Source organism: Piliocolobus tephrosceles, chromosome 13 (assembly GCF_002776525.5).
Source record: "Piliocolobus tephrosceles isolate RC106 chromosome 13, ASM277652v3, whole genome shotgun sequence".
NCBI classification, from domain to species: domain Eukaryota; kingdom Metazoa; phylum Chordata; class Mammalia; order Primates; family Cercopithecidae; genus Piliocolobus; species Piliocolobus tephrosceles.
This window is the reverse complement of record NC_045446.1, coordinates 10,906,029-10,929,823: the sequence shown is the minus strand read 5'-3', so window position 1 is coordinate 10,929,823 and position 23,795 is coordinate 10,906,029. Positions and strand designations below refer to the sequence as shown.

Below are 23,795 nucleotides of genomic sequence, written 5' to 3'. Positions count from 1 at the left end.
GTTGGTCAGGCTGGTCTCAAACTCCTGACCTCAGGTGATCCGCCCATCTCGGCCTCCCAAAGAGCTGGGATTACAGGCGCGAGCCACTGCGCCCGGCCTGTCTCTGCTTTAACTGCCATTTCCCTACCCTTCCCCATGTGTCCCACATAACGCCTCCCTCTACTGCCTGGGCCCTTCCTCCCAGCCCTCTCTGCTGTGCCCTCTCTGTTCAGTGGTCTGCCAGTGCCTCTGCATCTGAGCCTCTTCTCTGACCATCTCCTCTACCATCTGGCTTCAACTGAAACCCGCTGTGCCCCCGAGGACACCCTGCAACCCCCTCAGGTGGGGGCTGTTTTTTTTCTCTCTGGCTCTTGAAGGAAGTATATAAATTTCCCAGGTGAAGTAGGAAAAGACTATTCTAAGCAAAGGAAGTGAAAGGAGTAAAACCATGAAGAAGTAAGCTGAGGACCTGTGTGAGGACCAGGAGAATTCCAGAGGCTGGGACTAAGGTCTGTGCGGGGAGGCGTCATGGAAGAGGCTGAAGAATTAAGTAGGGCTGAATGGGAAGGCTTTTGAAGGCTAAGGAGCTTGCATTTTTATTTTAAGCGATTGGCTAGCTGTAAGCAAGGAGTTGAAAGCATCAGATCTGTGTTTTGGCAAAATCACTTTGGCTAGAGCATGGAGAATGGATGGGAGTGGGACCAATTAAGGCAGGGTTGGCCGACTATGTCTGGGAGGCCTGTTTTTGTAACAGTCATTAGCTAAGAATGGATTTAGCTTTTTTTTTTTTTTTGTTAATGGAGTTTCCCTCTGTTGCCCAGGGTGGAGTGCAGTGGCGTGATTTCGGCTCACTGCCACCTCCACCTCCCTGGTTCAAGCAATTCCCCTGCCTCAGCCTCCCAAATAGCTGGGATTACAGGCACACACCACCACACTTGGCTAATTTTTAAATTTTTATTTTGAGTAGAGATTGGGTTTTACCACGTTGGCCAGACTGGTATCGAACTCCTGACCTAAGGCAATTTGCCCACCTCGGCCTCCCAAAGTGCTGGGATTACAGGCGTAAGCCACCACGCCTGGCCTGAATTTTGCATTTTTAAAAGGCTGAAAAATAAACAAAAATAGTATTTGTGACACAAGAAAAATTATATGAAATTCAAATCTCAGTGATATTCAAAGAAAATATTTTTGGAACACAGCCATGCTCATTTAAGTATGTATCGTCTATGGCTGCTTTTGGCTGCATCAACGGAGTGGAATAGTAGTGACAGAGACTGTGTAACATTGGAGCACTACATAATATTCTTGATTCTGTCTCTTGGTCTGCAGAGTCTAAAACTAAAATATTTGCTATCTGGCCCTTTACAGAAAAAATTTGCTAATCCCTGAATTAAGGGATTGTTTTGGCACTTCAGGCAAGAAGCCTGGACTAGTTTAGAGGCAGTCAGGATGCAGAAACCTGGATGAATTTGGGAACTATTCAGGAGATAGGCTGAGCACAGGGGGTAAAAGAGAGAAGGAGTCTGGGATGACTCCCAGCTTTCTGGTTTGAGCAACTGTGTGAATGGTGGTGCTAGCCAGGCCAAGAATATCAAGAGAGAAAGTGAAACTCAGGGCAGGGGAAGGACAGGGGCTCACAGTGAAGAGAGACAACCGTTTTCAGGCCCATTTTGTGTGACAGTCTGGTTTGTGGGGTTATCCAGTTTGTGTATGTTACCAAAGATGCTAACAACAACGATGTCAGAAGCAATAACCTCAAGCCCGTTAGAGCGTGAGGCTGGTGTGGGGCACCTGGGCATTCAAAAGACTTTTGTGCTCTAAAGGTGGGCAGGTACTTGTCTCAATTTCCAGTTGGGTCAGCATGAGTCCTGTGAAATCCCAGCCAGTGTCCTAAGAATAAAACCAAGGATTCCAGAGGCCTGGGGCCATGGGGGATTAGGAGAAGATGGAGCTGTTCCTAGATGCCAAGCCCCCTACCTTCAATCTCCTTGTTGGTGAATTTGGTATACTGGCCAGAGAGGTAGGGCCTGTCTCTGCAAGTTTATAGTGGTATCCAAGGAAGCTGATTCTTCTGGGGTCTGATGTACCTGCTGAGACTTGGGGGCAGGGACTGGGGTGGCCAAAACCACCTATTCCATCTTGTCCTGTGGTCTTGTTATCTGAGAAGCAGGCCCAGGCGGGTTCGAAGAGCCATGTTTTGGCAGAGCTATTCCTGTGATTGCCAGCAGATGGCGCTAAAGCAACACGGTGGGAGTGGAAGGAAGGTGGCGCAGGAGAGGATCCTAACTTCTCAGGCTGGAGAAGGGGTTGTTAGCAGTTGGGGGAAGACAGCATTCACAAACCGCTTCATTCTTTCCCTATTTCCAGCTCAGGCGCGTACTCGCCCTTGTTTCTGGGGCTAAGAAGGACTCTCAGAACGGGGTAGTGGTGGAGTGTTTGGGGTGGACTGTTGCCATGTCCAGCCACCCTCTCTTTGGGCTTATCCCGTTTCCCCAATTCTCTGGCAGCTGGGCCTGCGGGAATCTGGCTTCAGAGGACTGAGGGCACAGACCCCATCTCCGGGAAGCCTTCCTGGAATGCACACACCCTCTCCCGCTGAAACTTGTTCCCCCAAACTCCTTTAACGAAGCCATGACGCGGCTTCAGCTTCTTCTCCTTGGACTGGGGGCATGGGCTTTTCAAAGCTCAGGCTGGAGGTGTAGGGTCAGAGCTGGGTCTGAAACTAGTCCTGGTTTCTGGCATTTATCGGCGAGCAGCCCTGTCCCGTGATAACACTGATCATAGAGCCATTGAGGGCATTTTCCTACAGTCTTTCTCATCCTCCTAACTCTTCTGCAAAGGGCTTGTTTCCATTTCAGAGATGAAGACATTGAGAAGAGACATGTCTAAGGTTGCTCAGTGAGGGACATGGCAGGTCAGACCTGCATCTGAGACAAGGGACAAGTGTGAACTGCTAGCCCCATTCCTGATGTGAATACCAGATTTGACCCCCTCCACTTCCGGTCTTCAGTAGAGACCAGGTTAATCTGACCCCAAAGTTCCTGTTCTCCCAGCACTGCTCAGCTTGCTCAGTCCTTCTGCCTCCCAGGACCTCAGTTTCAACACCTTTAACACAGGGCAGGACATTTAGCCTTAAAGGGGCCTTAGGGCTGTGAGGGAGCAGTGGTAAGGGAGGGGCCCTCTTACGATCTTGAACTCACAACCCAGTAAGCTGTGCTGGTGGGAAGGGGATATGGGGTTTGGATCCTAGGGTCATTCTCACAGTGCTGTAGTTCTTGGCTAGCCTATCCTGTTTAGATCTTCAGTGGATACCATTTCCCATCGTGTTGGAGGCTTTCTTCCAAAGGCTCCTGGGAGTCCCAACAGCTACAAGCTGGCTGAATCCCCACTCCTCCCTCTGCAAGGACTTAGCTCCACCCAGGCCTCATCCCTCTAGGCCAATGATTCTCAAACTTTACCCTGCATCACAACACCTAGAGGGCTTGTTAAAAACAGGTGGTGAGTTCCACAGAGTTTCTGATTTAGTGAATCTAGGGGGACCCTGAGAATTCTCATAGCTAACAAGTTCCCAGGTGATACTGAGGCTACTGATTAGAACCACTGTGAAATGAAAGATTCACTCAGTAGGTCTGGATGATCCGAACCCTGCACATTTGCACATTTCAAAGAAAGGTTTGGCCTTGCCTGGCTCCTGGAAGATAACACTAACCCCTTGGAATATCCTGCCTGGTAAGTGTTTTTGCTTACCTTTGCTCCTTGGGCCACAAGGTATCAGTTTAACTTCTGGAAGGGCTGGAGACTAAGTAAGGTCAGCCATGTGGGTGGTCAACCATGCTTACATGACCAGCCTCCAGCAAGAACATTGGACACCAAAGCTCTGCTGAGCTTTCTTGGTTGGCAGTACTTCATTTTGTTGTCATACATCATTGCTTGGAAGACTGGGCACAGTCTGCACGACTCCACTGGGAGAGGACAGCTGGAAGTTTGTATCTGGTCTCTCCTCGTCTCTGCTCTGTGCACCTTTTGCTGTTGCTGTTTTATGCTCTGTGTTCTTTCACTGTAATAAACTGTGAGGATAATAGCTTTGCTGAGTTCTATGCATCGTTCTAGCAAATCGCTGAACCCAGTGACGGTCTTGGAAACCACTACTCCAGACTATGGGATTAACCTGTCTAGAATTCCTTTGCGTTGGGCTTTGGGGACCCTTCACCAAAGAAGTGCCTTATAACCTGACCTGAGGGTCATCCTCATGGTGTGTTTTGGCCCAAATACTTTAGGCCTCTCATCTACTCACGGAAGAGTCCAGAGGTCAGGAGGCTATGAATTACCTGGAAGTCTGGGTGTTGCTTTGTGGGGTAACCCTGAACAATCCTCCTGGATCTCTGGGCCTTATCTCCTCATGTGTAAGTGGGGGTTTGGAAGAGTTCTGTTCTCCCTGGGTATGGCAGAGCCAATAGAGAATATGCAGGGATGTGGGCAGGGCAGGGATGTGGTTTATTTCACCTAGCTGCCTCACTTTCAGAGGTCAAGTCTGCCTTTTATAGCCCCACTCACCTGAGCCAGGGACTCCGTGGTGCCGGGGTCCCCAGGCTTTAGTCGATCCAACCATGCAGTGCTGTCCCTCCTAGAACCACTTTCAGGGCCACGGCCCACATTCCAAAGTACTTGGGCCCTCCCTGCCCCATCCAGCCCTGGCCTGAGACCAAGGCGTTGAGCCAACACAGGGAGGAAGGCACCTTAGTGCCCGCTGGTTATGTGGCTTTATTCACAGACTCAGCACTTGCTGAGGATGAAGGAAAGAACATTTGGGGCCAGGCTGGGCCTGGAGATCCGGGTGGCTGGGAGGCCATGCACGGGTTGGATTGGGGAGCTCACAGGAGAGAACCTGCTGGCTGGGCCAGGCCTGTGTGGGGCAGGGCCGGAGGCAGGCAGCATGCGGGAGGCCTGGCTACATCTGCATGGAGCAGATCCTCCAGGTGGTGGCTGTGAGCCAGGAGGGAGGGACTGAGGCTTCTCTGGGGCAGGGGGTATGGATGTGGGGCTGGATAGCAGACACACTTGACTCCCACTCCCAGGAACATGATACTGTGGGACAGTCAGCACACCTGGCTCCCGGTCCTGCTGCTGCCTTGGGACTTGATGTGTGACTAGCCAAGCCGGCCCCTCCAGTGTCATTGTCTTGCTGATGCTTGGACATTTGCCTTGGAGTTGACCCACCTAGGGACCCTCTGGGGACATATGTCGGGGGTCTGGACAATCCTGGAGAGTATGCCTAGGGCCCAGGTGGTCGGGCTGTGCCTGTGAAGTGAGGGGATCCCCAGGTCGGGTTCCCCAGCTCCCTGTAGTCAGGCTTTTCTCCCAGTGGCCGGTTCAGTTCCTGACTGTGCCCCCCACGGCGCACCATTTTACACCACAATCCGGGCGGCCGCTGGGCCAAGGAATACTTAATGTTAAGCTTTCTTTCTCCTGGCCCGCCCTGCTGGCTCCTGACTTCCTGCCTGAAGGCAAACAAGGAGTCCAAAGCCCGGATCCTCCTCCCGGGCCTTCTTCCTGGTGAAGAGCCCATTCTCACTCAGCAGGGAACAGAAAAACCAGTTCCCCAGGTTTCCCTCCCTGCCTGGGAATAGCAAAGTCTGGAAAGTTGGCAGGGTCTCTCTGGGCTGCCCAGGAAGGTGACCCAGGGGCCTGGGAAGCCAGGTGAGGCCTGAGCCGGGCCCTGGGGCTGAGGATGCAGCCCCTGCCCACTTCCCACCGGCCTCTCCTGGGGACTGGGGTAGAGGGATGCAGGAGAGGGGACCATCAGCATTGGCGGGACGGGGTGCGGTGCACGGAGCCAGGGCGCTTGGGGATCTTGCGCCAGCGTCTCTTGTCCCAGCGGCAAAGCAGCAGCAGGCGAAAGGTGTCCCGGAACGCTTTGTTGCAGAGCGCATAGCACATGGGGTTGATGGTGCTGTTGACGTAGCACAGCCAGTAGCCCAGCTCCCACAGGGTCTCGGGAACACAGTCCTTGCAGAAGGTGGACACCAGCACCATGATGTTGTATGGTGTCCAGGTGAGGATGAAGGCCAGGAGGATGGCACTCAGGGTCCGAGCCGCCTTCTTCTCCTTGACCAGTGAGAAGGTCTTCCGCTTGGCCAGCTGCTCCTTCCCACGGGGCTTCTGGCCCTTGCCAGCTCGATCACGCCCTTTCTTAGTCGGCCTCTTCACTGTATTTGGGGAGCTCCGGGGGGGCTGCTTGGTGGGAGCCTGTGCCTCGGGGTCCACCATTGGCATCTTGATCACCACTTCGGAGCCAGGCTCCTCTCCCTCGGAGGATGTGAGGGACTCCGTGGAGCCTTCATCCTCTTCCTCTTCTTCCTTCCAGCTGTAGGCCTGCAGCAGCCTGGGGGCCCGGCAGCAGCGACAGCAACGGCCTGGAGGAGTCTCTGGTGAACCCTCAGCCCCTGGCTGAGACCTCTCTGAGCTGCTGCTGCTGCCACCCCCTTTGCCTGGCGTCTCAGAGCCCTGAAGGGCTGCCAGCTCCCGTGCTCGATTCTCTGTCTCCCGGTAGATGCGCCAGTAGAGCGTGCACATGACTGTGACGGGGAGGTAGAAGGCGGCCATGGCTGTGCCAAAGGTGATGATGGGCTGGGAGAGGAACTGGATGTAGCACTGCCCAGCCAGCACTGTCCGCTCCCCTACCAGGTACTGCCAGAAGAGGATGGCTGGGGCCCAGAGGACAAAGGAAACCAGCCAGGCCAGGCCGATCATCAGGGCTGCCCGGCGGGGTGTGCGCTTGGCGCGGTAGCTCAGGGGCCGAGTCACGGAGAAGTAGCGGTCAAAACTGATGAGCAGCAGATTCATGACAGAAGCATTGCTGGCCACATAGTCCAGGGCCAGCCAGAGGTCGCAAGCCAGTGTGCCCAGAGCCCAGTGGCCCATGAGCAGGTACGTGGTATAGAGGTTCATGGAGAAGGTACCGATGATGAGGTCAGCACAGGCCAGGCTCAGCAGGAAGTAGTTATTGACTGTCTTGAGCTCCGTGTTGACCTTGAAGGAGATGAGTACCAGCAGGTTGCCTGTCACCGTGGCTAGCGACAGGAGGCCCGTGGTGATCCCAATGAAGGCCACTTGCCAGGGACCCTTTCCTGGTGCCAGGACGGTGATGTTGGGGCTGACAGCAGGCGGGGCTGAGGTGTTCATGGTGGCTAGGCGGGGCTGGGGTTGGAGAGCCCCTTCCTCCAGGCACGCTACAGGGCTTCCTCAGAGGAAAGTCATCACCTGAAAAGAGAGGACATGGGCTTTGGTTGGGCCACTGGACATTTCTGATAGCCCTTATTGGAAGATGCTGGGGATGTAACGCCTGCCCTTGCAGAGCTTCAGAGCAGATAGCATCGCCCTCCCTTACTGATGCCCACTCATGGTCATTTATCATGCACTTTCCCAGCCATAAGTGGATTTGCCAGCAGCGTGGAGTGGCTTTGGGGACCAGGGATTTGAATCTTCATTCCAGTTTTACCATTCAGACTCTTGGCCTCAATTTTCTCACTGGGAAATTACCGCAAATTCCTGTCTTACATAACTCGGGTGGCAGGAGTTGGGAAACTCACTTTGTATACAGTCCTGCCAAATTCTCAAAGCGTTTCACTCAACTTTATTAAAGCCCTCACTTACTGAGTAGTCACTGCATGCCGGACACAGTGCTAGCCACCTAAACGAATTATCTAATTTAACTGTTGTACATGTCTAGGAGAAAGGGCTCTTATTACGCCCGTCTCGCTGTGAGGCAACTGTGGCTCTGAGCAGCTGCAAGGCTTGGCCGTGGTGACAGAGATAGTATGATAGAACCCACGAGAACAGAAATGTGTCCTAAAAGAGGAAAAAAAGAAAAGAACCCATTCTCACCCTCCCTGAGTATGTGGTGCTCTAGTGGGATTCTTCCACTAATAAGGAGAGATGGGAAGAAAAGGGAGCTCCTGAGAAGATAAACAGAGATGGGAACAGAGGGACCTTAGGGGTGTGTGCGTGTGTATATTTTTTTCTGCACGTTTTTCTGTGCGTGTGGGTTTACATATGTATGTAGTGGGTGGTATTTGGGGCTGAATTGAATTCTCTATGAGGGCAGCAGGGAAAACTGAACTGGACTCAGACACTCACTTGGCAGTAAGAAGGTCTGGGGCAGGCTGGCATGGTGGCTCACGCCTGTAATCCCAGCACTTTGGGAGGCCAAGGCAGCCAGATCATGAGGTCAGGAGATCGAGACCATCCTGGCTAACATGGTGAAACCCCATCTCTACTAAAAATGGAAATAATTAGCCGGGCGCGGTGGCGGGTATCTGTAGTCCCAGCTACTCGGGAGGCTGAGGCAGGAGAATTGCTTGAACCCAGGAGGCGGAAGTTGCAGTAAGTCGAGATTGCACCACTGCACTCCAGCCTGGGCAACAGAGCAAGACTCCGTCTCAGAAAAAAAAAAAAAAAACCACCACCACCAACAATAAAAGAAGGTCTGGGGCAGAAGCAGGAAGCAGGAATGAGGGCCTCAGCTCCTAGCTCAGGGGGGTCTGGTCCCATATGGGGCGTGGGAGGCTTCCTTCCCTCTCCTGGCTCTGTTCCTGGGCCCCAGCTAAGTGGGGGGAAGCAAGGGGAATGGGAAGATCCCCCAGACTTTTCTTGGATCTGGAATCTGGTCCAGGTACTAAGGCTGAGTGAAGAGAAAGGCCGCGGCCCTTAACAACCTGTTGGCTGGGCAGGAGGCCCCCACAGCCACAGTGAAGCCAGACGGAAGGGTGAGGGTCTAGGCAGCTCAGCCAGGGGCTTTGCGGCCATGTGATTTGGTGGGTCCCTTCCTGTTCTGCCTCAGGTGTCTATCTGTCCATTGAAGAGATTGATGGTCCCCTGACCCTCCGCTGTGGCTTTCAGGGGCTATACTGTTGGGAAAATTCCAAGGGAGAGATGTTGGGCAAGGGTCCACTGAGCCCCGGTGTTCCTTGGGCACCTGGCCTGTGACAGGCTGCTGTGATAGGTGACCTGGGTGGTTTGTGGCTGAGGGCATCTCCATGGCTTGCTGTGAACCCTCAGTGTGCGCAAGTCACTTTCAGCGTGGTGAGTTCAGTGGGGGACAGAATGAGCAAGGACCGTGGCTGGCAGTGTGTGCTTGTGTGTCTGGGACAGTTTGCACATGAGGGGGCATGTGCAACATGGACTCCGGAGCCAGACTGTCTGGATTTGAATCCAGTCTATCTTGTTCACTGGATGTGTGATTACTGCTAGTGATATAACTTCCATATGCCTAGGTTTCCTCAATTGAAAAATGGGATTAATACCCATTAGCAAGACCATTGCCTCTTTTCAGGTGATAAAGATTAAATGAATCAATGCATGTAAGGTGCTTAGAATGGCCCTGGCACATGGTACACAGTAGGTCTCCTTTAATTCTCAGGATATGTAGCGATGAGCGTGCTAGGCTGCCTAGAAAGATCTACTTCTTGACCGAGCGTGGTGGCTCACGCCTGTAATCCCAGCACTTTGGGAGGCTGAGGCTGGTGGATCACCTGAGGTCAGGAGTTCAATACCAGCCTGGCCAACATAGTGAAACTCTGTCCCTACTAAAAATACAAAATTAGCCAGGCATGGTGGTACATGGCTGTAATCCTAGCTACTCTGGAAACTCAGGCAGGAGAACCGCTTGAACCTAGGACGCAGAGGTTGCGGTGAGCCAAGATTGTGCCATTGCACTCCAGCCTGGGCAACAAGAGTAAAAGTCCGTCTCAAAAAAAAAAAAAAAAAAAGGAAATGTCCGATACTATGACAACAGCAACTAGTAATAATAACACTCATTGTTGTTATTGAGTGCCCCTTGAATGCCAGTTGCTGCTAAAGGGTTTATATGCATAATCTCATTTAATCTTTTTTTTCCTCTCTCTCTTTTTTTTTTTTCTTTTTTTGAGACGGAGTCTCGCTCTGTCACCCAGGCTGGAGTGCAGTGGCATGATCTCGGCTCACTGCAAGCTCCGACTCCCGGTTTCACGTCATTCTCCTGCCTCAGCCTCCCGAGTAGCTGGGACTACAGGTCCCCGCCACCGTGCCCGGCTAATGTTTTGTATATTTAGTGGAGACGGGGTTTCACCATGTTAGCCAGGATGGTCTCAATCTCCTGACCTCGTGATCCGCTCGCCTCCGCCTCCTAAAGTGCTGGGATTACAGGCGTGAGCCACCGCACCCGGCCAATCTCATTTAATCTTAACAGGAGCCTATGATCAAGGGATTGCTGTTGTCTCCATTTTTGTTTTTTTTTTTGAGATGGAGTCTCACTCTGTCACACAGGCTGGAGTGCAGTGGTGCGATCTCGGCTCACTTCAGCTATTGTCTCCATTTTATAGATAAGGAAGCTGAGGCTGAGAAAAGCAAGAGAATTTGTACGAGATCATGCAAGGAAGGTAGGAACTAGGATTTGAGCCCAAGCAGTTTGTTCCAATGAAACTTCATTTACAAGAACTGAAGGCCAGCCTGGGGATCATAGTTTGCTAATTTGAATTCTAAAAATATTACATTAAAATATGATTTGTCTTGATTACTGAGTTTTGCCGTACCTTTTCCCTTAAACAAAGTCAGCCATTGGGCTGGAGGCTGGGATTAGGCTGGCGCTTTCCCCAGTGAGGCCACTGGTAAATACTACCCTTGAGAATTTGAGAATTTGTGCAGTTCTTGTCACTGTCATCTTCTGAGCTCAGTGCTACTTAATGCCCATTGCTCAGAGGGAGCAGCTGAGGCCCAGAGAAAAGGGAGTAGAAGGTATTTTCTAGTCCAAGGTCTCCTGGCTCCTAGATTGGGTACTGCCCCCCATGCCATACCCTCCTGGTAGTTTGGATCAGCTCTGTAGCTCTGGGCCCTGGGCAAAGACCTGCAAAGGCTGAGTTAGACAAGAGGAAGTCGCTAGCCTGAGAGGCTGCACCCTGCCCTGCTGCAGGGGCCTCTCATCTGCCCGGGCATGGGGCAGACTTTAAAGCTTGACTCCTCAGGCCGGGCATGGTGGTTCATGCCTGTAATCCTAGCACTTTGGGAGGTTGAGGCGGACGGATTACGTGAGCTCAGGAGTTCGAGACCAGCCTCAGCAACTTGGTGAAACCCTGTCTCTACTAAAAATATAAAAATCAGCCGGGCACGATGGCAGGCACCTGTGGTCCCAGCTACTTGGGAGGCTGAAGCAGGAGGATCACTTGAGCCCAGGAGGCAGAGGTCGCAGTGAGCCGCGATCATGCCACTGCACTCCAGCCTGGGTGCCAGAGTGAGACACCGTCTCAAGAAAAGAAAAAAGCTTGACTCCTTATACCTCAGCAGGCTAGGACTAGGACTAGGGTAAGGTGAAAATCAGGCACTTGCCTCCCATGCAGAGTGTAAGGGGTGCCCCAAAACTTAATAATCAAGAAAATATTTTAATGTAATGTTTATAAAAATGGAAGTTAATGCAAAAAAAATCCAAGATGAACAACATGTTAAATAAAGACAGGGTCCACCCTGTACTTGTGTAACCCTTTCTCACTCACCTCACCCTAATCCTGACCCTGGTTCCAATAAAACTTTATTTACAAAAACAGCCAGCCATCCTGTGGGCTGGAATTTATTTGATTTAAAAAAATATTATTATGATATTATTTCTCTTGATTAGTGAGTTTTTTTTTTTTTTTTTGAGACAGAGTCTCGCTCTGTCACCCAGGCTGGAGTGCAGTGGCCGGATCTCAGCTCACTGCAAGCTCTGCCTCCTGGGTTTACGCCATTCTCCTGCCTCAGCCTCCCGAGTAGCTGGGACTACAGGCGTCCGCCACCTCGCCCAGCTAGATTTTTGTATTTTTTAGTAGAGACGAGGTTTCACCGTGTTAGCCAGGATGGTCTTGATCTCCTGACCTCGTGATCCGCCCGTCTCGGCCTCCCAAAGTGCTGGGATTACAGGCTTGAGCCACCTCGCCCGGCCGATTAGTGAGTATTTTTATGTCTCCTTCTTACATTTTGCTCCGAGGCGAGTGCCTTTCTTGATTCACCCTAGTCCTGGCCTTGTAGTTCCCAGTCTTGGGTTTGAAGCTTGGCGCTGAGCCTTCCTTGCTGTGTGACCATCAGCAAGCAGTCAATCTTTCATTCCTCTGCTGCCCTCATCCCCAGCTGTGAGGATGATACCGTTCAGAGTGCCTGGCACTGAAACAGACACTCAGTTAAAAAGTTAAAGCCTTATTGTTATTCTTTTTTTTTTTTTTTGAGATGAACTCTCACTCCCTCACCCAGGCTGGAGTGCAGTGATATGATTTCAGCTCACTGCAACCTCTGCCTTCTGGATTCAAGCAGTCCTCCTGTCTCAGCCTCCCGAGTAGCTGGGATCATAGGCTCCTGCCACCACACTCAGCTAATTTTTGTATTTTTAGGAGAGGCAGGGTTTCACCATGTTATCCAGGCTGGTCTCAAACTCCTGACGTCAAGTGATCCACCCGCCTCGGCCTCCCAAAGTGCTGGGATTATAGGCACGAGCCACTGTGCCCAGGCCTGTTGTTATTCTCCACTCCTTCTCCTGATCCAATGCCCAGCCTCTTCCCACCATGCCCCTTCCGCTCCAGACCCCAGGCATGCCTCTGGTTCCCAGTTTGCTCATTTGTAGCGGAGGAGTTGGACAAGCCTGGTGTCTGGGGAGATTTTACAGTGTACAGAAACCAACATCTCAAGGTGCCGAACAGAAAGAACCCAGGTCCCTGGGGCAAGGCTGAAGGCTCACTTACATGATCTCACTTGGGGCTGGAAATGACATCAACTCGGGGTGGGAACACGGTGCTCATCGCAAGACTAGCTATAACTTTGGTGAATTAAAAAATGCTTTCAGAACAGGGGGCTTGTGAGAAGAAGTAACTCAAAGAGTCCTTGGAGGTGAGGACCTCTCTTAGAGGGGTTCTTGGAGGTGAAGAAGCCGGCAGTCCCTTGCCTTGATGTCTGGAAATCCCTTCCAAATCTTCCATTTTATTTTTTTTTTTTGAGACGGAGTCTCGCTCTGTCACCCGGGCTGGAGTGCAGTGACCGGATCTCAGCTCACTGCAAGCTCCGCCTCCCGGGTTTACACTATTCTCCTGCCTCAGCCTCCCAGGTAGCTGGGACTACAGGCGCCCGCCACCTCGCCCGGCTAGTTTTTTGTATTTTTTTTTTCAGTAGAGACGGGGTTTCACCGTGTTAGCCAGGATGGTCTCGATCTCCTGACCTCGTGATCCGCCCGTCTCGGCCTCCCAAAGTGCTGGGATTACAGGCTTGAGCCACCGCGCCCGGCCATCAAATCTTCCATTTTAATAGTCATATTGCTAACCACCATAATTAATGCCTCCTGGATGGCAGGTACTTAATATATATTCTTTCCCTTAACCACAGGACACCTCAGTGACATCCCATGGGATGCTCTATCTTTATATTATAGATAAGGGCATTGAGGCTCAGGGTGCAAAGTAGATTTCTGACGGTCCCACAGAAGTGGCAGAGGTGGGATTCTGACCCGGACCTGTGGGCTCCAAGCCTGTGTCCTTTACACCTCGGCAAAACCCCTCTGCCCCAACTATGCTGGATGAGGGCTAAGGCCTCTCTCCTGGGACAGGTGGCAGGAAGAGAAGTCACCAGAGGTTTCAGAGAATTCTCTGAATTGGAACCTGATTCTTGCCACCGTCTAGATCTTCTGCCTCCTATGATTCAGCCCAAGAACACACCCATCAATGAATGACTGCCTTTCCTCTGTATCAGAAGCAGAGGTCCTCACCCCCAGCCCTCTCTTGGACAGAGAAAGAGCTCAGGAGAAGGCTCCTGGAGATGTGCTCTAGTCCCTTCTGTGTGACCTTGTCCAAGTCTCCTTAACTGTCGACGTGGGGCAGTCTTCTACCTGTCCAAGGCTCCTGTGGGATCAGTGAGATGGTGACTGTGAAAGAACCTGGTTTCCCAGGATTGTGGCAGATTCCCCTGGGGAGACCAGCCCTAGGCTGAGGGTTAGGGTGCGGGGTTCAGTGGTAGTTCTAGAATCTCTAAAAAGGAGGGACTCAGGACAGCCAGCTGGTTGAAAAGGGGGCTTGAAGCTGCATTTGCAGGGCACGTCCTGTGAAGGCATCCACGGGGGCTGGGACTCACATATGCAGTGAGTTTGTCCATGGGGATTGCAGTGGGCAGCAGGAAGACCCCCGAGGCAGTCCTTGGCACTGCCTCTGCCTAGCTGCAAGCTCTTGTCTTGCTATGTGACCTTGGGTAAAAGACCGTCCTGACCTGGTGGCCCTTCTGTGGGATGGGGTGAACTCCTAGGATGAGTGTTTGTGTGTCAGGGTATGTGCATTGCTGAGCAAGGCTGGGAATGGTGGAGGTGGGCCCATAGCTTTGTGTGATGGGTAGGGACACATCCTCAGAAGGTGTTTTGCCTGGAGTTCAGGAAGATAGTGAGAAAGCAGGGAGGTGCTTCTCTCCAGGACAGTGGTCTCCTGATGAAAGCTGTTAGAAGCCTTTAATAACATTACCAATACTCCTTACACATAAATAGCAGCAAAGAAAAATTACTAATATTATAGTAACTGGTATTTACTGGCTGCATACTATATACCAGACATGGCTTTAAGCATTATATACATAACCATTATAAACTCGATCTAATCTGTTACAACTCCTCGCGAAGTAGATCCTGTTATCCCAGTTTGCAAAAGGCCTAACCTGAGGCATTATGACCTGAAGGACCTTACAGCTCATCAGTGATGCAACCAGGATTTGGATCCAGGCCATCTGCCTCCGAGACCAACCTCTCCAACCCTACTCCTGCTCTTGAGAGGTTGGGGGGGTTCGCCAGCCTCCTTGCCCGCCTCAGTTAGCTTACTCAAGCCCTGCTTTGAATCAGTTAACGATGAGCAATCGGTCCTTCTTTCAGAATCTGGCCTCCTTGTGTGCGCGGCAGTGTCTGTCGTATATCCATGTGATGTGTGATGACAGCGCTGTGGGAAGAGGGTGGGTCTGCTGGAGCCCTTTAAAGGGCAGGGTAGGGGCTGTGTCTGTCTCATTCAGTGCTTTATCCCAGGGCTTGGCACATAGTAGTCGCTCAGTAAATACCTGTGAAATAAATGTACGCGTGTGTACTCAACTTCAGACCCTGGAGCCTGAAGGTGAGCCTGTGGGGGTCAGGACCAGGTCCAGAGCATGGTCCAGAGGCCCCTCTTCTCCCTCAAGCTCCCACATCTCATCTGCCAGGTCCTTGCACCCCTGAGTGAGGCCCTGCCTGGCTGGAGAGCATAGGAGAAAAATAGACAAGAGCATCCTTGTCTGTAAAAGGGACCGAGGAAACTCTGCCTCACCCGGCTGCAGGGAAGCTAAGTGAGGTGACAGGACAAACATGGACGTGCCAAGGCATTTGTCACTGGGGAGAGGAAAATGTTAGCCTGGGCTCAAAGGGTTAAGGGATGAGGTCAGAGCCTTTATTACAGCAGGCCAGACTGTTGACTGCCAGCGCCCAGGACCAATCCCTAGGGGCTGGGGATCTGGCTCCTGAGAGGAACTGGGAAGGGAGAGAACCACTGGGGGAGGCAGGGAAAGAGAGATGGGGAGAGGGATTCCTGAACACCAGGCTTTTCTGAACTTACCACTGGCCAAGGAGTACGGAAGGGGAGGGAGAGAATCAGGGATGCTGGGGAAGAGATTTAGGAGGGAGGAGCGGAGCCATCTTGTGATTTTGGGCCTGGAAGCTGGTAGAGACCTGGTTAGGGAGAGGGGATAATATTGGGGAGTGGAAGGTATGTGGAGGGGGCTGTGGGGTTGGGCACCTGAGGCCTCACATATGCAATGAGGAGGGCGCTCCTTCTGGCCAGGTCTACTCACTGGTCCCTTCTGCTAGGGCCTGACCCCAGAAGCCAGCCCAGACGGGGCAGCTCTCCCCTCAGGGTTAACTTTTCTTTGATGGCAGCTCTTGACCCATTAAGGTGCACAAAACTTCCACCCCTGATGCCTGGCTTTGGGAATGAGGGAGTAAACAGATAGAATTGATCACATTTTCAAGGCTCAACAGTTGCCATTGGGAGGGCCAACCAGCCTTGTGGAGGGCAGCAGTCATCAGTTAAATGCTGCATAAAACACACCACTTAGCTGGAAGAGGAGCATCAGCCCTAGAATCACTGCCAAATTTGCTTACCCATGATGGATCTTAAGCAGTTGCCTGACTTTGGCCAGACCATGCCAGAGCGTGGGCATGAGCAGCTGGACCCTAGACCTCACTCTGCCAGTGTGGCATCAGAGGTGTTGGGTCCCTCATCCTCCTCTCCGCAAGCCCCCTGCTCCTGGCTCCTTGCACTCCTCTCCTCATTTCCTTTCTTCTCTCTCCCTCCCTCCTCCATCCTTGTAGGCATCACCATGGCACCACAGCAGAGCAGAAACCCAGTGCAATTCACCCACCTCTCCCCGCCTGCTGGGAGCCCAAGCTTCTGCGTCTCAGAGCTTACTGCGCCCCCTGCTCTCCCGCCCCATCTTCCTGCTCATGGAGGCGGCAGCGCAGCGTTGTGCTGAGGATGCGGAGCCCAAGCTCCAGCTGGATCCCTACATATCTCTTCTCCGACCATGAGCACGTCCCTTTCCCTTTCTCAGCCTCCGTCCCTCCATACAATGAAAGGCTCCTTTCTAGGTCTGATATGACCTCTAACCTCTGGTTAGCCCCTTCTTGACACTTTGGACTCCCCAGGACACTTCAGAATTCAGTTCTCAGAACTCTAGCCGCCAGCTGTCAGCTGTGAGCCAAGACTCACATCTTCTGCAGCCCATTTCACTACCTCCTTCCTTTTCATATCTCAGCAGTGATAGCGACTTCAGCTTGCCAGGTGGCTGAGGTCAGAGGGCAGAGAACTCTCATCTGACAGCCCAGTGAACAGCTGATTACCCCAAGAAAGGAGACGTCTGGCTACCGGAGACTGCCCGACTCCTTCTAGCCAGTTGGGCAGAGGTCCTGGGTCAGTCTGGGTGGAGCTGCAGGTGTGTTTTGTGCAAAGAGGTGAACTCCTCTCCACTGGCTCTGATAACCTCTAAACTGCACATGTCTGGGTGATCTAATGAGAGCTGACCACCCCCTCTCCAGCTGGCCTGCCCAGGAGCTGACAGCTGTACAAGAATCAGAGTTCATGGCCCCTAGACCATCCCTACATTGTGCAGTCTGTGGGCACTGGGGTGAGCACCTGGCATGGGTGCCCATTGGTATCCATGCATTGACTGGATATAAGACTGAGATCCACCCTGTGGGAACCCAAGATACTAGAAACATAAGGAGGGTCCTCTGGGCCCCTGCGCATGTCAGGGCCACGTTCCCTGGCCAGTGTGACCATTCATGTGCCCATTTGTCCCCAAAGAGCCCTGGGGCTCTTTGCCTGGTCTGCTGGCTTCTGGCCCGACACCCACCTTGGCTTCCAGCTTCTCTGTCTGGCCAGCAGACTGATTCAGTCCATCTCGGGGGAGCGGAGGTGGACGGGGGTGGTGGGTTTCGGGGTGTCCTGAGGGAGGAGAGGAGGAGGTTCTAGGACTGGCACCCCCATCAAGATGGGAGTCAACCTCCCACAGGATGCTGGTGGCAAGGGCTGCTTCCTGGCCCTTTGCCCTTCCCACTCTGCCCCTAGGGTGCTGGGGGCTCTGCCTCTACCAGGCAGCCTAATCCATTCTGGGCCTCAGGTCCAGTTTCCTGAGGGGGGTCTCCGTCTCCTCTGCCAGCTGAAGCCCAGAAAAACATCAGATATATCCACCCAAAGCCAGGAGGCCGAGTGTTTGGAGCAGCCAGTGTTCAATGCTACAGAGCCCCCTTGCCCTCTAGACCCCTCCCTGGCCTCCTCGTATCTCTGGGAGTCCATCCCTATTTCCATCTCATTCTGGTCCCTGCCCTCCCCCGCTCCCCAGTACCCTCCTACCCTCTACCTCAGAGCAGCCCCTCCCCAGCCCTCCCAAATGTACTCACCATGGGGCTGAAGAGGGGTCTGTAGGGTCCTCAGCCCCACTGCCTCCCTAGGGGCCGGCGGCGTCTCCGGGGACCCAAACACCTGGCTCCCGGGGGGAGCTGCGCCCTGTGCTGGCAGCGGGAGAGGCACAGCCAGCGATTGGCATGTCCCACCCCCTGGCACGCCAGCCTTAGGGGGGAGGGAGAAAGGGAAAGAGAGGGAGGGAGGAAAGGGAGAAAAGGAAGGGAGGGGAGCTGGAGGGAAGCCTCAGGCAGCGTCTGGGGTTGGACTAGGTTCTGGAGCGTGCCCCCCTCCTTCACCAGGGCACCCAATTTGAGACCCAAGAGGGAGGAGGAAGGACATGAGGAAGGCGAGCCCAGGAAGGCTAAAAGTCCAGGACGGGAGAGAAGGCGGATACAGGGAGACAAACACCCACACCCACTGCACAGACCCAGCGGCACACACACCCTCACAAAGGCACACTGTTTCCTTGGACTCCTTCCCCCACCCCACCTTAGAGCCCCCAACCCATGTGCACCATGCCCTGACACACTTGTCCCGGTGTTCACATGCCTGCTTCCCTCACACACACGCCCTCCCCCCTGCACATGCCCACGCGCCCACCCACCCAACTACACACCCTGCTCTTCCTCCCTGCTGCGAGAGAGCTAGATTCCTTCTGTTTGGAAATGACACATTGGGCCTCACGTGAGAGGCTCCAACTTGGAACAGACCCAGAGGGCTGGCGCACCCGCCCGGGGGGCTGAGCGAACGTGCCCGCGTGCTGGGCTGTGTGCACTAGCATTGGGCTACGCGTAGCCCGTTGTGAGGTTATATGGGTGTCTGCTTTTTGGGGATGAGTAGAGGGCCAGGTGCCTGCCCCATGTGCGGCTGAGTGCCCTGCATGTATGTGTCCCTGTGTCCTCATGTCATCATGTAGCCTGTGTAAATGCAGGTGTGACCCTGTCAGTCTGGAGGCAGGATGCATGTGCACACGTGTGTCTGTATCTGATGTGTGGCTGAGTGTTGCCCAACTGTGGAACTTGCTAATTCTGACAAGTGAGGCAGCCTCTACCTGCCTGCTCCACCCCAAGCTTCCACTTGGAAGACAGACAGGCAGACAGACAGCTCTCCTCCCAGCTTGTCAAACTCTGTCTCCCCTGACTCCCACTCAGGGCTCACAGGTGTGTACCTGGGAGGAGATGAGTCCTCCTCCCCATCTCCCTCAGCCCTACTGGGTGAGGAGGCCAGCATCCCTCCCTGCCAGGCTGGTTTGGACTTCTGTGTTGAGTTTCCTCAGAGATAGAACCCCTGGGGGGCCATTTGCCATAGAGATGTGGGTTCTGCACGGCCTCCGTTTGGCCCTAGAGACCTCCCGGGGAGCTTACTGAGGAGGAGAGTTGGAGGCTGCAGGGACTGCCTGCTGGGGCTGCTATGTTCTTTGCCCCACTGGGCTGTGTCAAAGTCCTGGCTTGAGAGGCGGGAAGGAATGGGAGCATCAATTATCCCCATTTTGTGGTTGAGAAATCTGAAAAGCAGAGGTATGATTAGCATGTGCCGGGCAGGTGTTTAGACTCGGGTTCCTTGGCTCTAAGCGCAGGGCTCTGGAGTCTGGGGCAGGGGTTTCCCCTACTCATTCCCCCACTGAGCGCCCCCCTCCTCCCCACAACCCCCCCAATGCTGGTGCCTGAGGGTAACCTGGGGCTTTCTCACCCAGGAGTCCAGTTGGCCAATGGAGCCAAGTGGAGCTGAAACTGGAGTTCCTGGGGTTTGGCCAGCAGCTACTGGTGGGCACACATGACAGGTACATGTGGGGGCATCTGTGCTTCTCAAAGCCAGCTGGGGTTCCAGCAGGCACCAGTCCTCCTCCCTGCTGAAGTCAAGCAGAGGCTGCAGCTTGGACAGAAATCTAAGTGAGCATCCCCCTTCATCCCAGGGTCACTCAGCTGGTCAGGGTTGGGTCAGAACTTGACCAGTCCCTACCCTTGGGCGCGGACTCGGGATGCCCCCTGCTGGGCTGCCCTGGATTTGCGGCTGCGGCTTGGGCTGCGCGGTGGGGCTGCGTGTACTTGTGCGCGTACACGTGGCTGAGTGTGGGGGTGTTAGGCCTCCACACTCAACATCCATTTCCGAATCTGAATCAGGCTCCCTCTTTGCCACCTCCCCCCAATCTCCTTGGTCTCCCTTTTCTCTTCTCCCACCGCCTCTGCACACGTCCCTTTAGAAATAAAAACACTTATTTTGTGGGCGGGCGGGGAGGGTGTCCAGCTTTCCCCTGCCTCCTCCTGAGTGCCCCCCTCTGTCCCACGCGGCTTCCTTCTGAAGTCTGTGCAGTCGCGGATGCAAGGGGATGACCCCCACCACCACCACCCCCACCACTGTATCACTCTTCTGACTTCCCCGCTCAGACTTGGCTAGGTCACCCTTATCAGTTGGGGAAACTGAGGCAGGAGGAGAGAAGAGAGGTAGGACCCGGAGAAGCGCTCCCGCCCGGCTCGCTCACCACCCCCGCACTCGCGCCCGATTTAGCCGCAGGGAGGCTGGGAACATTGTCTTTATTTTAAGCCGCCGAGTGCGGCACGAACGCGGCTGCTAGCGACAAAGGGCTTCTTGAAGCGGCTGCAGGCGGCGCACGTGGGGCTTTGGCCCCGCCCCCGCGCGACCCCCTCCAGTTCTCCCCCATCTCCGGCTGGGTCTGGTGGGGGCTGACTCTCGGGTCTCGGCTCCTGCTGGTTGTTATTTTTGGTCGCCTGGTAGAGAATTCACTCCTCTGTGCCACGGAGGGAACGTGGAGTCACCCTTGCGCGGCTCGGCCCCAGTCTCGGCTCCCTGACTGTGGAGGAGGAGAGTGCCCTGCGTGCGGATTCAGCTTGGCCTTTTTCTAGTTGAAGCGGCCTGAGCAAGCTAGGCCCCTCTCTGGGTCTCAGTTTCTTTTTTTTTTTTTCTTGGTTTCTTCATCAATGACAAGAAGGGCAGAAATACCTCCCCGACCAGGTTGTTTGACGGGTTAGTTGCGCTTCTGCAGGTAAAATGTGGCACGTGCGTCTGCAGAGAGTGAAAGCCATCATTGTGGGGTTTTTTTGTTTTTGATACACGGTTTCAGTCTCTTGCCCAAGCTGGAGTGCGATCAGAGCTCACTGTAATTGCCTCCCGGGCTCAAGCGATCCTCCCACCGCAGCCCTAGCCCCTCACCCACTCTGAGCAGCTGGGACTACAGGCGCGCGCCACCCCACCGGCATTATTACTTTTTAAATTTTTTATTGACAGGGTTTCACCATGTTGGCCAGGCTGGTCTTGAACTCCTGAGCTTAAGGGATCCTCCCGCCTCCGCCCCGCTCGGCCTCCCAAAGTGCTCGGATTACTGAGTCACCGCGCCTGGCTGTTCTTATTTATAATACTTATTAAGCATTTACTATGTGTCAGGAACTGCTAAGTGCTCTACATTTTTTTATGAGACAGGGTCTCACTCTGTCGCCCAGACTGGGGTGCAGTGGCGTGATCTCGGCTTACTGGCAACCTCCGCCTCCCAGGCTCAAGCGATTCTCCCGAGTAGCTGGGATTACAGGCGAGCACCACTACCGCCCAGCTACTTTTTGTGTTTTCAGTAGAGACAGGGTTTCGCTATATTGGCCAGGCTGGTCTCGAACTCCTGACCTCAAATGATCCACCCACCTGGCCCCCCAAAGTGCTGGGATTACAGGCGTGAGCCACCGCCTCCAGCCGGCCTCTTTATTCTTTTTTTTTTTTTTTTTTGAGAGGGAGTCTCGCTCTGTCGCCCAGGCTGGTGTGCAGTGGCGCGATCTCGGCTCACTGCAAGCTCCGCCTCCCGGGTTCAAGCGATTCTCCCGCCTCAGCCTTCGGAGTAGCTGGGACCACAGGCACCCGCCACCTCGCCCGGCTAATTTTCTGTATTTTTAGTGGTGACGGGGTTTCACCGTGTTAGCCAGGATACTCTTGATCTGCTGACCTCCTGATCCACCCGCCTCGTCTTCCTAAAGTGCTGGGATTACAGGCGTGAGCCACAGCGCCCGGCCTATATTCTTTAACTTACTTTCACAACTCTGTGAGGGAGGGTCCATTATTTCCATTTTACAGATGAGTAGATTTACAAGCGGCTTGGGTCCCTGTGGTTTCATGGAGGTTGCGGTCAGTGCGCCTGGAGCCATCCTGGGGCTTAGCACCGGTTGCAGTTCCGGGGACGGCAGGGACTGTGGGACAGCATTTTTAAGATTCCCAGGGTCTGAAAAGGCCGCAGGTGGGTGGAGGAAGGAAGTGAGCAGGCTCCGGGAGTGCGCTGCAGACCTGGAGTGTAAGTCTTGGCCCTCGGTTTTAATCCGTGTTAGAAACTCAAACCCAGCTAAAAGTGCTACTTTTACCGTGCTGCTTCCTCTGTCCTCGAGCATGCATTCTGAGTCCGGGTGGGAGGCAGCGGGTCGACCTGAGGGCGCCCCTCCTCGCGCCTTCACCTTCAATGGCCTTAGGCCCTCAACTTCCTCTCTCCCCCGCACCCCTTCCCGCCAGGACTCTAGGAGACACTAATTCCCAGATGAAAAACAAGAAACTCAAATCCAGGGCGGGGCTGCGGATAGAGCAGGCCCAGCAAGGGGCCCCCAGAGTCCCTGCCGTCCGAGGTGAGAGCGGACGCGGCCACAACAAAGGCATCTTATTGGGACAGGAAATCGGGATTTCCCGAGTCCTGTTTCGAAGTTGAGGCCTTGTAGACTCTTCACCTTTCCTGCCCGGCTACGTGCTGGGCGCCGGAGGGCAGGGGGAGTGAGGAGAAGCAGCTCCACTCTACCGCCCCAAGTCTTGCCGGCAGTTCCCGAAGAAAAGGTTGGTTTGGGGTTTTCGCGAAAGCGGCGCCTCGCGTGTTTTCCTGCCCTTCCCGGGTCCTTATGGCCCGGCCGGAGACTGCGCTGAGTTGACTGGGCGCCCAGTGACCTACCAGGGATAGTGAATGCTGGGACCTGAGATAATGCAACGTGGCGTTTCGGACTCCCCGCTGGACCTGACCGTGGAGAGGAACTGCTTTCCCACAGGGCATCCCTAAGCGTCCTCTGTCCCACCTATGAGGACACGACCTGGAAGTCCAGGCCACTGGCTGCCGCCTTGGAGTTGGACGTGCCGTGGATTTGCGGCCCCGACGGAGGAGGCAGGCACCTTCCCCCGCACTATGGAACTCGCGCTACTCGCTGCTCGAAATACCTGATTCACGGCGTCGACCCTGCTTCGCTGGGTCTGCGGACATTGGGCTCCCCAGCTTTCCGCCACAGGGTGTACGCGCCCGGGCCCAGGCGAGTGTAGGTCCCACGTGAAACTGCTAGAGCCCCGAGGAGCTTCGAAAGGGAATTTGGGGTCAGAGCAGGTCCAGGTCTCAAGACAACCCCCAACTCTGTACAGTGGAATCCGCTGGTCCAGGGTCGTGACCCTGGTGAGGCAGTGCAGATTTCAGGATCCCCTGCTCCCAGCCCGGCGAAGTTTCACCCTGCCCGCTCCCTCCCCCAGTTCCCTGGACGCCGGGTCCTCGAGTCTCCCCCTCCTCCCCGCCGAGGCGAAGGCCAAAGCTTGAAGCCCACGATGACGAGGGATGGGTGGGAAGGCGCCGGGCGAGTGGAGCCTCAGCCCCGTTCCTTTCCTGAGACCCTCGCAGAAGTACATCCGAGGCACTGAGAGGTTCAGTAACCTGTCCAAGGTCACACAGCTAGTAGATGCCAGAGTCAGGCCAGTAGAATTCCAATCATTGCTTTTGCCCCGATCCTAAAGGTCCCCCCAATGTCAAATGTACTCGCCTCTCCACGAGACCCTCGCCCCTCACCCCCGCACAGGCGCCGCAAGTAAGTCGGTGGGTCGGGGGCTGCCCTTTATCCTCCCGGCCTGCCGGGTCGAGAACCTTTGTTT

The 23,795-nt window shown here is 54.2% G+C and overlaps 1 protein-coding gene across 2 annotated transcripts; it reads right to left on the bottom strand.

The window, feature by feature from the left end:
* Window positions 1-4,716: 4,716 nt before the first annotated feature.
* CHRM1 (cholinergic receptor muscarinic 1) lies at window positions 4,717-18,572 on the bottom strand. 2 transcript variants are annotated; one of them, XM_023186346.1, is made up of 2 exons: window positions 17,918-18,572; window positions 4,717-7,239 (listed from the first exon to the last, which is right to left on the bottom strand). In XM_023186346.1, the coding sequence occupies exon 2, from the start codon at window positions 7,159-7,161 to the stop codon at window positions 5,779-5,781; it is 1,383 nt and encodes a 460-aa protein (XP_023042114.1). In that variant the 5' UTR covers window positions 7,162-7,239; window positions 17,918-18,572; the 3' UTR covers window positions 4,717-5,778. The 2 variants fall into 2 exon arrangements, with proteins under 2 accessions (XP_023042114.1, XP_023042115.1); XM_023186347.1 differs by having other exon boundaries at window positions 18,538-18,561.
* Window positions 18,573-23,795: the final 5,223 nt, after the last annotated feature.